The sequence below is a fragment of the Pollachius pollachius genome (assembly GCF_949987615.1).
Source record: "Pollachius pollachius genome assembly, chromosome: 7".
Classification (NCBI taxonomy): Eukaryota; Metazoa; Chordata; class Actinopteri; order Gadiformes; family Gadidae; genus Pollachius; species Pollachius pollachius.
Window position 1 is genome coordinate 27,219,137 of NC_136940.1, and position 14,411 is coordinate 27,233,547.

Genomic DNA, 14,411 nt, shown 5'->3' on the forward strand with positions numbered 1-14,411 from the left:
TAACAAACGTTGCTATAGTAACGCATTTATCCCTTTGGGGACACAAAAGACAGCATAGTTGAAGTGATGACCCCCCCCCCACACACACACACACACACACACACACACGTTACACACACGCCGTCATGGAACAATACCTGCAGGTGGCGACGGCTCAGTGACTGCAATGTGCCCAGCGGACGTCCATCTAGAGGGTTCTGGTGGTGGTCAGGTCCATCTAGAGGGTTCTGGTGGTGGTCAGGACGTCCATCTAGAGGGTTCTGGTGGTGGTCAGGTCCATCTAGAGGGTTCTGGTGGTGGTCAGGACGTCCATCTAGAGGGTTCTGGTGGTGGTCAGGTCCATCTAGAGGGTTCTGGTGGTGGTCAGGTCCATCTAGAGGGTTCTGGTAGTGGTCAGGACGTCCATCTAGAGGGTTCTGGTGGTGGTCAGGACGTCCATCTGAGGGTTCTGGTGGTGGTCAGGACGTCCATCTAGAGGGTTCTAGTGGTGGTCAGGACCATCTAGAGGGTTCTGGTGGTGGTCAGGACGTCCATCTAGAGGGTTCTAGTGGTGGTCAGGACCATCTAGAGGGTTCTGGTGGTGGTCAGGTCCATCTAGAGGGTTCTGGTAGTGGTCAGGACGTCCATCTAGAGGGTTCTGGTGGTGGTCAGGTCCATCTAGAGGGTTCTGGTGGTGGTCAGGACGTCCATCTAGAGGGTTCTGGTGGTGGTCAGGACGTCCATCTAGAGGGTTCTGGTGGTGGTCAGGTCCATCTAGAGGGTTCTGGTGGTGGTCAGGACGTCCATCTAGAGGGTTCTGGTGGTGGTCAGGACCATCAAGAGGGTTCTGGTGGTCAGGACGTTGTAGCGGAGGTCTATTGTGATGAAGAGCTTCCATTGTGAGGGAGGAACCTCAGTAAGGTGACCTTCTGCTCGACTCCTGGTTGTCCTTTTGACCCCTGGCAGCAGAACATTAATGAGCCCCATGTGACCGCTCTGTGAACCCGATCCCAGGGTCACCCCCCCCACACACACACACACACAGGAGCCACGGCTGACAGTACTCAATGAATTTATTCATAATATGACCTAGAAAATAAAAAAGAAACCAAACAAACGAGACATTAAAATAATGAACATTTGTACTGGTGAGCAACTCGCACCGCGGTACCACACGGTGGCATCTTAATGCCAAGCTCTTCAATGATCATGTAGCCTCGTTCTGTTTGTTCACCCACCACATATGGAACAGTTTGTTAAACTTACCCATCCAGACCAAAACCTGTCTGTGATAAACCACTCCCGCACCCCAGAGTTAAACCATTACAGGCAGACCGTTCCAGACACGAGAAGACACTGACACAGGAAGTGCCCGCTCAACATCCTGGCCCTCGTATCAGAAGGAAGAAAAACACATCTGAGAGTAACCATTTACTGATCAATTCTTTAGCTTTTTCCTTATCCTTAAAATCCACACAGTAGATATTCCACCTTTGCTTTATTGTACACATATATATGAATATATATATAAATATAGTCTCAGCCAGGTTGATTCCACCTGGACAGCCCTCGACTGCTCCCTACGTGGTGGTAATGATTCTTTAGGGCCAGGGGATGAAAGAGTTTAAAAACAAACCGTAAAAAATAAGTTACAGGTAGAGGTGAACATCTGTCCCTGGGCTAGATGGTGCCCGTCTGTCCCTGGGCTAGATGGTGACCGTCTGTCCCTGGGCTAGATGGTGACCGTCTGTCCCTGGGCTAGATGGTGCCCGTCTGTCCCTGGGCTAGATGGTGCCCGTCTGTCCCTGGGCTAGATGGTGACCGTCTGTCCCTGGGCTAGATGGTGACCGTCTGTCCCTGGGCTAGATGGTGACCGTCTGTCCCTGGGCTAGATGGTGCCCGTCTGTCCCTGGGCTAGATGGTGACCGTCTGTCCCTGGGCTAGATGGTGACCGTCTGTCCCTGGGCTAGATGGTGACCGTCTGTCCCTGGGCTAGATAGTGATAATGCTGCCGTATATAGAGCAGAAGAATAAAAAAAATAAAACGCTAATCAATCTTGGACATACGCAGAAAATATACTATATCTGTGGGTATTGTGAAGCGGCGATGGGGAGCCGGCGACAGTGCCAGCCCCCAGCTCGCGGTCATCAGGACAATGTACAAAAATAACATCCGGGCGTCGGCGCGATCCGCGGCCTGAACCCGATCCAATTAAAAGGCAAGTTGTAGGAGTAATATGTTGACACATGCCAAAATACTAATTAAATTAACAAAAAAAACGCAGCAAAATAAAAGAAAACGGTGTATATTGTATTGCATGTAAATATTGTATAAAATCCTTAAAAATACAGTTTAGATAATTACTTAGATAAGTACTGAAGTCACCACAGCCAAAAGTGCAGAGGTTCATAAATAAAACATCGACTGTGGGCAGACAGTGGGGCCGCAACTCAACATTTACAAAGCCCCCTCCACGCACGCACGAACGCACACGCACACGCACACACACACACACACACACACTCACACACTAAGCGTTGGGTCAAAAGGTCACAGTTCACAAACGAGGGCTTGAAGGTCAAAGTCCGCGAGGCCTCTTGGCGCCAGGCTCCCGGTTTGTTCGGAGGCGTCCACACGGCCCGCCATCACCCGCGGTCACATGGTTTACAGTCACTTCCACGGCGCCATCATAAAGTTCAGTTTGTCGCTCTCCAGGAAGTGGTGTTGACATAGGCACGCCCAGATTAGATCAAGGGGAGGGAGGTCGGAGGGCGATGAAGGAAACGTAAGGCGACGGTTCAGCTCGTCTTCATCAGCCCTTTGAAAAGGCCAATCCCGTTTCAGTGTCTGTGTGTGTGTGTGTGTGTGTGTGTGTGTGTGTGTCTTAAAGCTATGCGGCGCCGCGGCAGCAGGAGAACAGGGGGAGGAGCCGGGGTTAGCCTCATCACGGCGGACTGCTGGGAGTCCGGCCACAGTGGGTTTGGTTTGAGTGTGTGAGACTGAGTGTGTGAGACTGAGTGTGTGTGAGACTGAGTGTGTGTGAGACTGAGGGTGTGTGAGACTGAGGGTGTGTGAGACTGAGTGTGTGTGAGAGCAAGTGTGTGGGCGGAAGTGTGTGTGTGTCTGGAGTTGAATCCCACGTGAAGGGTAAAAAGAGGAAGATGGGTACAGCCCAAAACTAGATGGTGAAACATGCTTCTGCTATTCCTTCTGTCTCTCTCTGCAGCCACGACTCTGAGTAGGTAGGCTGTCGGACTGGGGGGGTGGCTGTCGGACTGGGGGGGTGGCTGTCGGACTGGGGGGGAGGCTGTCGGACTGGGGGGGAGGCTGTCGGACTGGGAGGGGGGGGGGGCTGGTCCACACAACAGCAGGTGTAAAAAGGATAACAGTGGGTTAAAAATTCCTGGGATTTCCAAGGCAGCTTTGCGTTCCAGTTTTTGACAAAAGTAACCGCGGGAAAAATACCTGGGCTACAAAGACACTGTGGGGGGGGGGGCTCCGTTTAACACTGCACCTTGTTGCAGGGTGGGGGGATACTTGGAATTCTGGCCCTCAGAAGACAGCCACACAACAGAGTGCGCACACACCAGTGCAAACAAACACACAAACACACACACATGCACTGCAAGTAGCAGGAAGGCACAGGGCGGCGTGCAGCCCGGAGGATGTGAAGCGGGAGGGCTGCTCCTGGTCCCAGAGCTGCTCCTGGTCCCAGAGCTGCTCCTGGTCCCAGAGCTGCTCCTGGTCCCAGAGCTGCTCCTGGTCCCAGAGCTGCTCCTGGTCCCAGAGCTGCTCCTGGTCCCAGAGCTGCTCCTGGTCCCAGAGCTGCTCCTGGTCCCGACCAACCACACGTCTGAGGAGGAGCGATGCAGGGAGCGCCGGGAGGCGGGTCTGGCTCCGCCCCCGGACAGGGAGGCGGGAGGCCTCGGGGGGGGGGGGGTCGAGGCTCAGCGTGATCAAAGATAGACAACATGTGTTTACACATAAGATGACATAGACACACACACACACACACACACACACACACACACACACACACACACACACACACACACACACACACACACACACACACACACCAACGTAAAAAGAGAATGTGGCGGTGAGATGTGTTGCGGGGGGGGGGAGACGCCGCTCAGAGGTGATGTAGTGAGAGGTCCGGTCGTCATGTCAACGAACAGCAACAAAGTGCTCCGCCCCCTGCTGGTCATCGGGGGGGCGGGGGACAGAAGCCGACAGCCACACCCCCCCACCCCCAGGCCCACCCATGGCAGGCGGCGGGGGCGCGGCCATGGGACACCGTCTCCCCCTGCCAGTTCAAGTCTGTCCGACGGCTCTCCTTTACATGGAGGCCGCCCGCCGCCCGCCGCCCGCCTCCTGTCACGTGGCCGTGGCCTCCAGGTAGCTCTGTAGTTTGCGGACCGTCGACTCGTCGAGGGAGAACAGGTCAAAGTCAAAGGTGGTGTTGGTCACGTTGAAGTGGCCCGTCTCCTCTATAAGGTTCACGATCTGGGGGGGGAGACACTGGTTAGACAGACGGGCGGACACGCTGGTGAGACAGACGGACACGCTGGTGAGACAGACGGACAGACACGCTGGGTAGACGAGGCGGACACACTGGGTACAGACAGACTGGGTACAGACAGACAGACTGGGTACAGACAGACACACTGGGTAGACAGACAGACACACTGGGTACAGACAGACAGGCTCGGTAGACAGACAGACTGGGTAGACAGACAGACAGACAGACTGGGTACACAGACAGACACACTGGGTACAGACAGACAGACTGGGTAGACAGACAGACTGGGTAGACAGACAGACTGGGTAGACAGACAGACTGGGTAGACAGACAGACTGGGTACAGACAGACAGACTGGGTAGACAGACACACTGGGTACAGACAGACAGACTGGGTACAGACAGACAGACTGGGTACAGACAGACAGACTGGGTAGACAGACAGACAGACAGATTGGGTAGACAGACAGACACACTGGGTACAGACAGACAGACTGGGTAGACAGACAGACTGGGTACAGACAGACAGACTGGGTAGACAGACAGACAGTAGGAGGACCCACCTGCTGCAGGACGTTGCGCTCTCTCAGGGCCATCAGTCTGCGGTGGAGGTCCACCAGCTCCTCCGTGTAGGCCTGCCCACCACGAGGAACACAGAGAGCCGTTAGCTGGGAGGGAGAGGCATCCCTCAGGCCACAAAGACAGGAGGAATATTCTAGATTTATAATCCTTTGGTTCGGCCCTCGGCCTCATGCCGAACAGCTAGCGGCCACATGGGGAGCGAAGGACAGACAACTGAGCCATCATCAGTCCTTGAGTAGGAAGTCAACGATTTATGACCAAAATGATTGACACATAAAAGTCATCATCTATTGATGATAGAGTCTCGAGTGTGACAGGAATACCACATGGTTTACAGTCAGACAGCTTCATCTGGCCAGGGGCATCGGCCACATATGAACGCTGACATGGCATGTGTAGGTGGTGAGGTAGGAAAGGTTTCATTTACCCTTCCTACCTTGTCGTATCCCTTCTTCAACACCTTCTCTGAGCGGAAGGGCTCCGGGCTCTTCCTACCAGACGCCTGAGCACAGACAGACAGAACGCAGACGGACAGCAGGACAGAAGATCAGGGGACGAATTGAGGGGTAAGACCAAGAACCACATTTACAGATTAATTAAAACTTTTAACAGAAAATAAACTATAGGAGGTAGCACTGATAAACAGCAGCTTTGACCGGCTGCTGGGCTTTGCTGTTGCCATGGCGACAGACGCAGAACGAGAGCCAGTGTGTCTCCATGGATCCATTCCACTGCTAAAGGTTCATGAGAACAGTCCTGATTGGGTCACCTTGTTGTGGGAGGAGCCGTGTTTTTGCGGGGGCAGGGCTGGGTCGTGTCCGGGCCGGTGCGAGCCGTCACTGCTGTCACTCTCGCTGTCCAGGCTCAGTCTGTGGGGGGGTCAGAGGTCAGATAAAGGTACGACTGAACGGATGGATGGGGCACCAGTCAGACAGGCCGAGACCGGATGAGCCCCGCAGAAACCAACAGAACACCAATCAAAACCAAGACGATTAAAAGGTATTGGAGCTCTCTAAAGATCATATACAAATCTACAGTGGAGCGAGGAAAGCCATTTACTGGACGGACACACACACACACACACACACACACACACACACACACACACACACACCGAGAGTCCCGGTTGCTGGGGTTGTTCTTCACAGGGGTCTCCTCCTCTGAGCTGCTGTCATCGTCGTCCGACTCCTCCGACTGGATCTGCTCCACCATGGACCGCAGCGGCCCTGCAGGGGTCAGACAGCGTTAACAGAGGGGCCCGCAGCCCAGCGTTGACAGAGGGGCCCGCAGCCCAGCGCTGACAGAGGGGCCCGCAGCCCAGCGCTGACAGAGGGGCCCGCAGCCCAGCGCTGACAGAGGGGCCCGCAGCCCAGCGCTGACAGAGGGGCCCGCAGCCCAGCGCTGACAGAGGGGCCCGCAGCCCAGCGCTGACAGAGGGGCCCGCAGCCCAGCGCTGACAGAGGGGCCCGCAGCCCAGCGCTGACAGAGGGGGGCCTACCTTGGCCCGGCTTCTGCCCCGGCTCAAAGTCCGAGTCGGAGCTGGACTCGGAACTGGAGCTGGAGTTGGACGGGCTGGACGGGGCCGACTGCTGAGGACAGACAGACGGACAGACAAGTCAGTGCGGGATGCCTCACAGCAGGCGTCATGTGATGAAGACGAGCCGACGGGGCCACGGACCTCTGACTTGGACGAGGCCTCGTCCTCCGAGTTGGAGTCGTCCGACTCGGGGGTCTTCTTGGGCTCCTTGAGCTCCTGGGGGTCGCTCTTGGTCTTGGCCCAGCGGCCCTTCTCCTTGGGCGGCCTCTTCTCGGGGTAGGGCTGTCCGGCCGCGGGCGCCGAGGAGGAGACGCGCGGGGAGGTGCCTGTGAAGGCCCCCGTGCCGGCCCCCTTGGGCCCCTCCGAGCTGCCCTTCTTCTGCTTCTTGGCGCTGGGCTTGGGGGAATCCACGGCCAAGGCCCGCTTCCCGGGGGCCTTGGGTTCTGCCGTGCCGCCCCCCCCGCCCCCGGCTCCTCCCCCCCCGCCCTTAGGAGACATGCCCTCCATCTTGGCCTCCTTGAGGGTGAGCTTGGGCTCCTTGAAGGCGGCCTTGGGCGCCACCTTGCCGCCCTCGTCCTTCACCTTGACGTCGGCGGGCTTCTTGGAAGAGGATGACGAGGGGTCGCGGCTGCTCTTGGCGGCTCCGTCGCGGTCGCTGTCGCCCTTGGACGTGGCCTTGCTCTCCGAGTCCTTGCGGGGCCGCTCTCTGTGCTCCTTGGTCAGCTTGTGTGGTTTGGGGCCCTTGCTGCCGCCGCCCTCTTTGCTGGGCTCCTGGGGAGAGGGGGCGCACACCAGGGACACTCAGAGGACGTTTGCATTGTGCAGACGCCTCCGTACCAATAATGAGGAATAACAGAGTGATGGACTGAGTGGTTCGTGAGTCCAGTCCTTTGCTGGAGGGGGTGTTGTGTGTAGAGGACCAACCTTGGACACATGGGGGGTCTTGGTCTTCTTGGGGTCCGAGAAGGCGGACAGGGGAATGGTGGGCAGCATGGGGTAGTCGGGGCTGGGCCTGGACACGGCCTCCGCCCCCTCTGGGACCACCATGACCTGCACAGCAACACCATAACTAGCATCATAACAACTACCAGGGGAAAACATACTTCCATACCCATGTACTGCAGCTGGGCGGGATACTGGTATGAACCGGAATACCGGAGTTATGTTGCGCCACGATATGGATTTTGCTATACTGTGGATCCCGTTATATATTTATCAATTCTAATGTGGCATTTATTTCGACACATTCTTACACATTCATGTGTCATAATCCCAGACGGTCTGGTGTAATAATCCCAGACGGTCTGCGGTCCATGTGTAATAATCCCAGCCGGCCTGGTGTAATAATCCCAGCCGGCCTGGTGTAATAATCCCAGCCGGTCTGGTGTAATAATCCCAGCCGGCCTGGTGTAATAATCCCAGCCGGCCTGGTGTAATAATCCCAGCCGGTCTGGTGTAATAATCCCAGCCGGCCTGGTGTAATAATCCCAGCCGGTCTGGTGTAATAATCCCAGCCGGTCTGGTGTAATAATCCCAGCCGGTCTGGGGTAATAAACCCAGCCGGTCTGGTGTAATAATCCCAGCCGGTCTGATGTAATAATCCCAGCCGGCCTGGTGTAATAATCCCAGCCGGTCTGGTGTAATAATCCCAGCCGGTCTGGTGTAATAATCCCAGCCGGTCTGGTGTAATAATCCCAGCCGGTCTGGGGTAATAATCCCAGACGGTCCGATGTAATAAACCCAGCCAGTCTGGTGTAATAATCCCAGCCGGTCTGGTGTAATAATCCCAGCCGGTCTGGGGTAATAATCCCAGCCGGTCTGGTTCCGGTGGCCACTCACCCCCCCTGCCCGCACCAGCTTCCTCCTGAACTCTTTGGTGGGGTTGTTGAAGGTGAGCTTCTCACAGCGCAGGTGGTTCACGGGGGGGTTCCCCTCCAGGTTCAGGAACAGGTCGTAGTTAAAGCATACCTTCTTGGGCTCCTCCTGGAAACCAAGGATAGAAGAGGATTAATGAACATACAAGCAGGGAGCGACTGTTTACATTCCCAAATGACTTAATGCTGGAAACCCCCTCATTCACAAAGACATTTTATCAGAAGCCATGTCACAAGCTAGTTTACCTTGATCTCTCTCACACACACACACACACACACACACACACCTCGTATAAACGTCCTCTCATACCTATGTATTTCACAATGAAAGATTTAAAGATAAAGCCGATGGGGCCTTCTGTGGCCGCCAGCCAAGCGCTATCAGCAGGGGCCCATCACACGGCCAACAGAAAAGAACAAACCCTGAAAATCAATAAGACCGCAAGGGAAACTGCAGCCCTGGAGGTGATAGGAAACCTGCCACCATTCCGGAGCAGAGATGCACCGAAGAGGATAAAAGGCCCAGCTTGATTATGCTAGTGATTGAGTCGCTTTGGAACAAATGTATGCGGTAGAAAAAAATTGAACACAGCTTCTAAGAATCAAAGAGAAAATAAAAATTTGTCTGGGTTTTGTGAGCAATGGCGAATGTCTTCCTGTTAAATGTGCTTTCACTTCCTGTCCTGATCCCAATGTGCTCAACGACAAAGTGCATTGAAAATCCACGGTGTTCAGGATAGCGGTATTATAATATAAACCAATACAACAATTAGTCATCATACTAACAGATACAATGAAATTTCTCGTCTTAAATAGAGCCATGCTGGAATGGCTGGGTCTATTACGTCATTGGTAGAAGAGAAGCGTCGGATGTTGGTCTGTGATGGAGCCTTCATCCCAGACCAATATCACCAGACAGGGTCGAGGTGGGCCAGCCAACCACACACAAGCTCTCCCAAGAGGCCAAAGGCCACCGCAAGCTCCTCCCCCGAGCCACACCGGGAACGCTGTGATCGACGGTCATTTTGGACTACCTACTTTCAAGTAAAAATCCAACACAGATTCCTATGGGGGGAGAGATGGTAGCCCAACATGGACACAATCAGCCCCCTTGTTACGCTGTGATAGAGCCATCAAGCACAACCCCAGAACAGGCCTGGGGCCTTTCCTCACAGACCCCCAGCAGCGTTACAGTCGTCAGTATCCCCAGCAGCGTTACAGTCGTCAGTACCCCCAGCAGCGTTACAGTCGTCAGTACCCCCAGCAGCGTTACAGTCGTCAGTACCCCCAGCAGCGTTACAGTCGTCAGTACCCCCAGCAGCGTTACAGTCGTCAGTACCCCCAGCAGCGTTACAGTCAGTGACCACAGTGGAGGGATCATCGTCCAATCAGAGCCCAGCGGCGCCGCTGGGCTCCACCCCCAGGGCGGTTACTCCCTTCACAAGGAGCTGCGTTGGAGCCGCGTTGGAGTCGCATTGGCGCTTCCGGCGTCTCCAGTGGGGCCAGGGTACGAGATAGTACTGAGACCTAGAGGACCAGGGGAACCTGATCCGAGGACTCATCATGTGACGGTGGTTCAGGCCCCAGGGAAAGGCTGAGGTCTGTGGGCAGCAGACGCCTGCTCTCACGGTTCTTTCCGTTTCTTAAGGGAACAACCTGCACTTTTGTGACGCTGTTTTTCCAGGTTTGGTTTTTTTAAAGCGACTCAACCGGAAACACAAAGGAAGCAGAGCTTCTTATGGTGTCACCGTTGCAGCTGGGCTCAGACCCGAGCAGCAGGGGGTTGGTTAATGTTCCCAGCGGGGGCATGGGGACCCCCTCTCACCTTGTTCTTGAAGTAGACCTCGATGGGCATAAGGAAGCCTGCATAGCCCGACTCCTCCACTTTGTACGGGGGCTCTTTGCATACTGCGGGCCGGCCATAGGACGGGGGACAACAGAGGTTACTCAGAGCACAGAGAAGCAAAGACAAACAGCAAATCCATTATTGATTGTTTTGAGTTTAAACCGTGTTTTAAGCTGCACTCCAAGTGAGGCAGGAGGCAGAATGTAGCAGCACAGACGGGAGGCCCAGGCTGCTACGTTCCGCCAACATGCGGCCAAAACAAAGTGTAGATTAATGATCAGCTGCACCATATTAACTGCCTCATTCTCACCCCCCGGCCTCGTACCTCTCTTGGGTTTGGGGAAGCTCTCATGGAGGCGGAACACCACCTTGTCCACAAAGTGCTGGATGTCGCCGGCCTCCGGGCCTCGGACAAACACCATCCAGTCGTGGGTGAAGCCTTCTGATGTCACCTTCTTCCTCAGCTGAGCCCTGTGACCCAGCTCCAGCTTCACCTGCACAGTGCACTGGAGGAAGAGACACACAACGGCCTTAGCGCTTGGTTCTAGAAATGAGCAACGCGAAGACTGAACCAGAGGCCGAAGTACACAGAGTAGGCAAACAACAAATGTCTGGAGGTTTAGGTCAATGTTGATGGGCGACGCTTTCATTTTGTACTGCTAAATCAAATGTAAATATGCTATTGTCAGGTGAATAATACATTTGTTTGGTGACAAAGGCATTTGGTATTCACTGCATTCAAACACATTGACGCTGTCCTGCATGTCGTAGAAATCTGCCCAAGACAGAATGTATTAAACCACAAAAAAAGTTTGATTTAGTCATAAATGATTAATAAAAAACTGATAGCGCCACACAAGCTAGGAGCAGTATGTTGGGCTAGCTCCCTCTGCCTGAGGCGGCCCTGTACTGCTGCCTGGAGCCCATGTGCTGGTGAAGTGGCTTTGAGATGAAGTAAGGTAGGGGGATGGGGGGACCGGACTGGGGGAGGCCCTTCATGTCCAGGACTGCAGAATGTGGGATTTGGCCCCTTTTACCGGCCGCTCGTGAGCTGGGAGCAAGTGGGGGGATTAGAGGGGGCAGGCTGAGATGAGTTGCTCTGTGACACACACACACACACACACACCTCCCCTGCCTGGCGCTTCTCCCGGCTATGCTGTGGCGGCGTTGGCATTAACCTCCAGACTCCACGCAGCCACACCCTCGTGAGTCGTCACGAACCCCCCCCCCTGAGCCACGAGCCCCCGCCCGAGCCACGAGCACCCCTCCAAAACACTCTTCCAGAAAGCTCTGGCCGAGGGCCAGCCAATAGGAGAGGGCATAAGAAACGGTTGAACAACCATTTATTTAAAAGGCGTATTTGTTTTACAGGATCATAATGCATTGCCTCAACGTTATAACTACATTACATACCTTTAAACAAAGCTTCCACAGTATTTCATACAGTGATGTTAACTAACCCTAACCGTGCTAATACTTCAACCTCAATCACATACATTGATAAATACACCAAAACTCACATAACCCTTATACCTATCCACCTAACCATTACAGTTTGGAGTGCAAGGAAACTAAGCATCGTGGCATAAGAAAACCCACCGATCATCCAACAGACAGACCTTCAGGCGAACATGATTCACAACTATGAACCCCACGTGCCGTGGAAATAAAACGATTATAAACTGAATTCAATGTCAACACAATTTTGTGTTGGAAAGGAAGATCTTCAGCTGCTGACCAACAGCCAGAGATATCCCCATGTGGACAATGCGGGCTAAGGCAGGGGATTTGAAGGCCAGCTGAATGAAGGTATTTAAGCCTTAGGTAACAGAATTGTACGAAACCTCAACTCCAATCCACCACGTTTATATAGTAAAGGGCAAACATGAATAGATCAGTTGCTTCCTATCTACAGTTAATATCAATCGAGTGGAATGTAGGTGGTACCACTTAAAGTAATACACTTTAAGCTACCACTTAAAGTAATATACTACACAGCTAGTAGCTGTCAAATGATATACAGAGGAATGGTATAGGTTTTTATTTATAGCAGTCTAAACAGTCCAACTGATTCCAGTTGCGTGTATGGGTAAGTAATTAAATACAAAAACATGCAAATGAGACAACAGCAGCTCGATAGTTCTTTGAAGTCCTCTGGTTTGGGGGGGGGGGGGGGGGGGTACAAACAGTGCTTTGGTGAACGTACTGGGACACTAAGGAGCAATACTACAAATAACATTCCTATTTGTATATATTTTTTTCCAAAGAAAGATAATAAATACATTCCCACGTCTAACGTTGGCCATAAGAAAATAATGTGTTTTTCTCCTTTTGCTCCATATTCTGCCCATTCAAAGTGAAGCTTGGACTAAAAGGGCAGAGCATTGCTATGTCATCATGTACTGGTTTGTTGCACTGGTTTTTGGACTGGTCTGGGCCGGGGTTTCAACGGGTGTCCGTTCCAGCAGAACACCTCCACTCCTCCCTAACCTGGGAAGGCTCCACCGGCGCCTTGTAGCTTAGCCTAGCCACGGGCCCATACATTCCTGCTGAGGTCTGCTAGCACAGCGCTGCTAGTCAATAGCTCCAATCATCATATATTTCGAGAGGTTTCGTCCCGTGCACATGGGGGCTTTTAAAGGAAAGCGACTAGAACATGCACCCCCGGCTCTGTGTAGCCGTCCGGGGGGCCAGGCGGTCCCGGCCGGGCAGCAGCCCCTCGTAGCGGTACATACCGATGGGGGAGCTAGCTCAGAGCTACTTCAGTTCATTAGAGCCGTTCTGCTGCGAGCACAAACTGCCCGCTCCTGTTCAGCCACAGCCTTCTAATGGATTCTGTGCAAAAGCTAAAATGGTGTAGGAGACACAAAAGCCAATGTACCTGATTCTCCATGGTTCTTCAGCTCCAGTGGTCGTTGTATTTATTTACAGCGGTGTTTGGCGTCTTCCCTGCTCCTCATTGTGTGTCAGCCCAGAACCGGAAGCCTCGCAGCACCCGCCCCTTCGAGACGGCTGCTGGCACCAGAGGAAACAGACAGCGGGCTCCTCCAACCAGGAACGGGGAAGTTCAAGCCGTTCAGAAGGAGCCAACCCAAGCCTCCAAGAGGTGGGTCTACCGTTGAGCTACAAATACAATCTAATCATTTGTTGCAGCGTTCTCGAGCAGTAGAAATATTATTCCATTGACTCAGTGGTAGATCAGTTGTAATATTTGCACAATGCATGACCAATGAATAATTGATGCGGGATAGCAATGCATTCTATTTGGAAAAACGGTATATGAATGTGCCGGTAGGGGGATAACAATTTATTATGAACTGAAATAAAATAAAATAGATGGATTATATTGTAGGACATTTTTATTGAGTCGAACTGATAATAATAAACAGTTTAAGAATACAGACACTGATTATTTACTTTTCTGTTTCCTCCACAAGAATCAAATACAGATTTGTGTCTCTCGACTATTTTTGCTGTCTATAAGTTATTTAGTATTGGCAGCTGATATCATTATTTGTTTGAATTAATTAAAAATCCAACTAATCTACTAGATCAATTGCTGCATATCTAGAATCATGTGGAAATGATTGCACCTGACCCTTAAGTAGCATATCGCACGGCTTCCATTGCAGATGATGTTAAATGAAAGTAGCATTTGTTGTAATGTAATATGTAATATGTCTTGGTTTGGAGAGAGAGAGGGAGATGGAGAGTCACCATCCAGCCCTGGTGGTCTGATCGGATCTGGCCTCTGCTTCAGGGTACAAAGTCACCACTGTCTCCCTGACGAGTGGCCTCTGCCCCCTGCCCTCTGCCCCTGCCCCTGCCTCTGCCCTCTGCCCCCTGCCCCTGCCCCCTGCCCCTGCCTCCTGCCCCTGCCCCTGCCCCTGCCCTCTGCCCCCTGCCCCCTGCCCCTGCCCCTGCCCCCTGCCCTCTGCCCCCTGCCCTCGGCCCTCTGCCCCCTGCCCTCTGCCCCCTGCCTCCTGCCCCTGCCCCCTGCCCCCTGCCCTCTGCCCCTGCCCCTGCCCCCTGCCCCTGCCCTCTGCCCCCTGCCCCTGCCCCCTGCCC

At 53.5% G+C, this 14,411-nt stretch overlaps 1 protein-coding gene across 3 annotated transcripts; it reads right to left on the bottom strand.

Annotated features, from left to right (window-relative positions):
• Positions 1–1,034: 1,034 nt before the first annotated feature.
• mllt1a (MLLT1 super elongation complex subunit a) lies at positions 1,035–13,315 on the bottom strand. Of its 3 annotated transcripts, none has more exons than XM_079739214.1 (12): positions 13,225–13,315; positions 10,669–10,849; positions 10,323–10,405; positions 8,463–8,606; positions 7,548–7,673; positions 6,765–7,394; positions 6,585–6,675; positions 6,201–6,312; positions 5,856–5,955; positions 5,523–5,588; positions 5,068–5,139; positions 1,035–4,489 (listed from the first exon to the last, which is right to left on the bottom strand). In XM_079739214.1, exons 1-12 carry the CDS (start codon positions 13,234–13,236, stop codon positions 4,361–4,363), a joined length of 1,746 nt encoding a protein of 581 aa, XP_079595340.1. In that variant the 5' UTR covers positions 13,237–13,315; the 3' UTR covers positions 1,035–4,360. The 3 variants fall into 3 exon arrangements, with proteins under 3 accessions (XP_079595340.1, XP_079595339.1, XP_079595338.1); XM_079739213.1 differs by having other exon boundaries at positions 5,514–5,588; XM_079739212.1 differs by having other exon boundaries at positions 5,514–5,588; positions 10,654–10,849.
• Positions 13,316–14,411: the final 1,096 nt, after the last annotated feature.

Coding starts and splice junctions, on each gene's coding strand:
- mllt1a (XM_079739212.1), bottom strand. Junction 5,956..6,200: donor CCCAGCAACCGGGACTCTCG/GTGTGTGTGTGT, acceptor ACCCCCCCACAG/ACTGAGCCTGGACAGCGAGA. Junction 5,140..5,513: donor GATACGACAAGGTAGGAAGG/GTAAATGAAACC, acceptor CGTGGTGGGCAG/GCCTACACGGAGGAGCTGGT.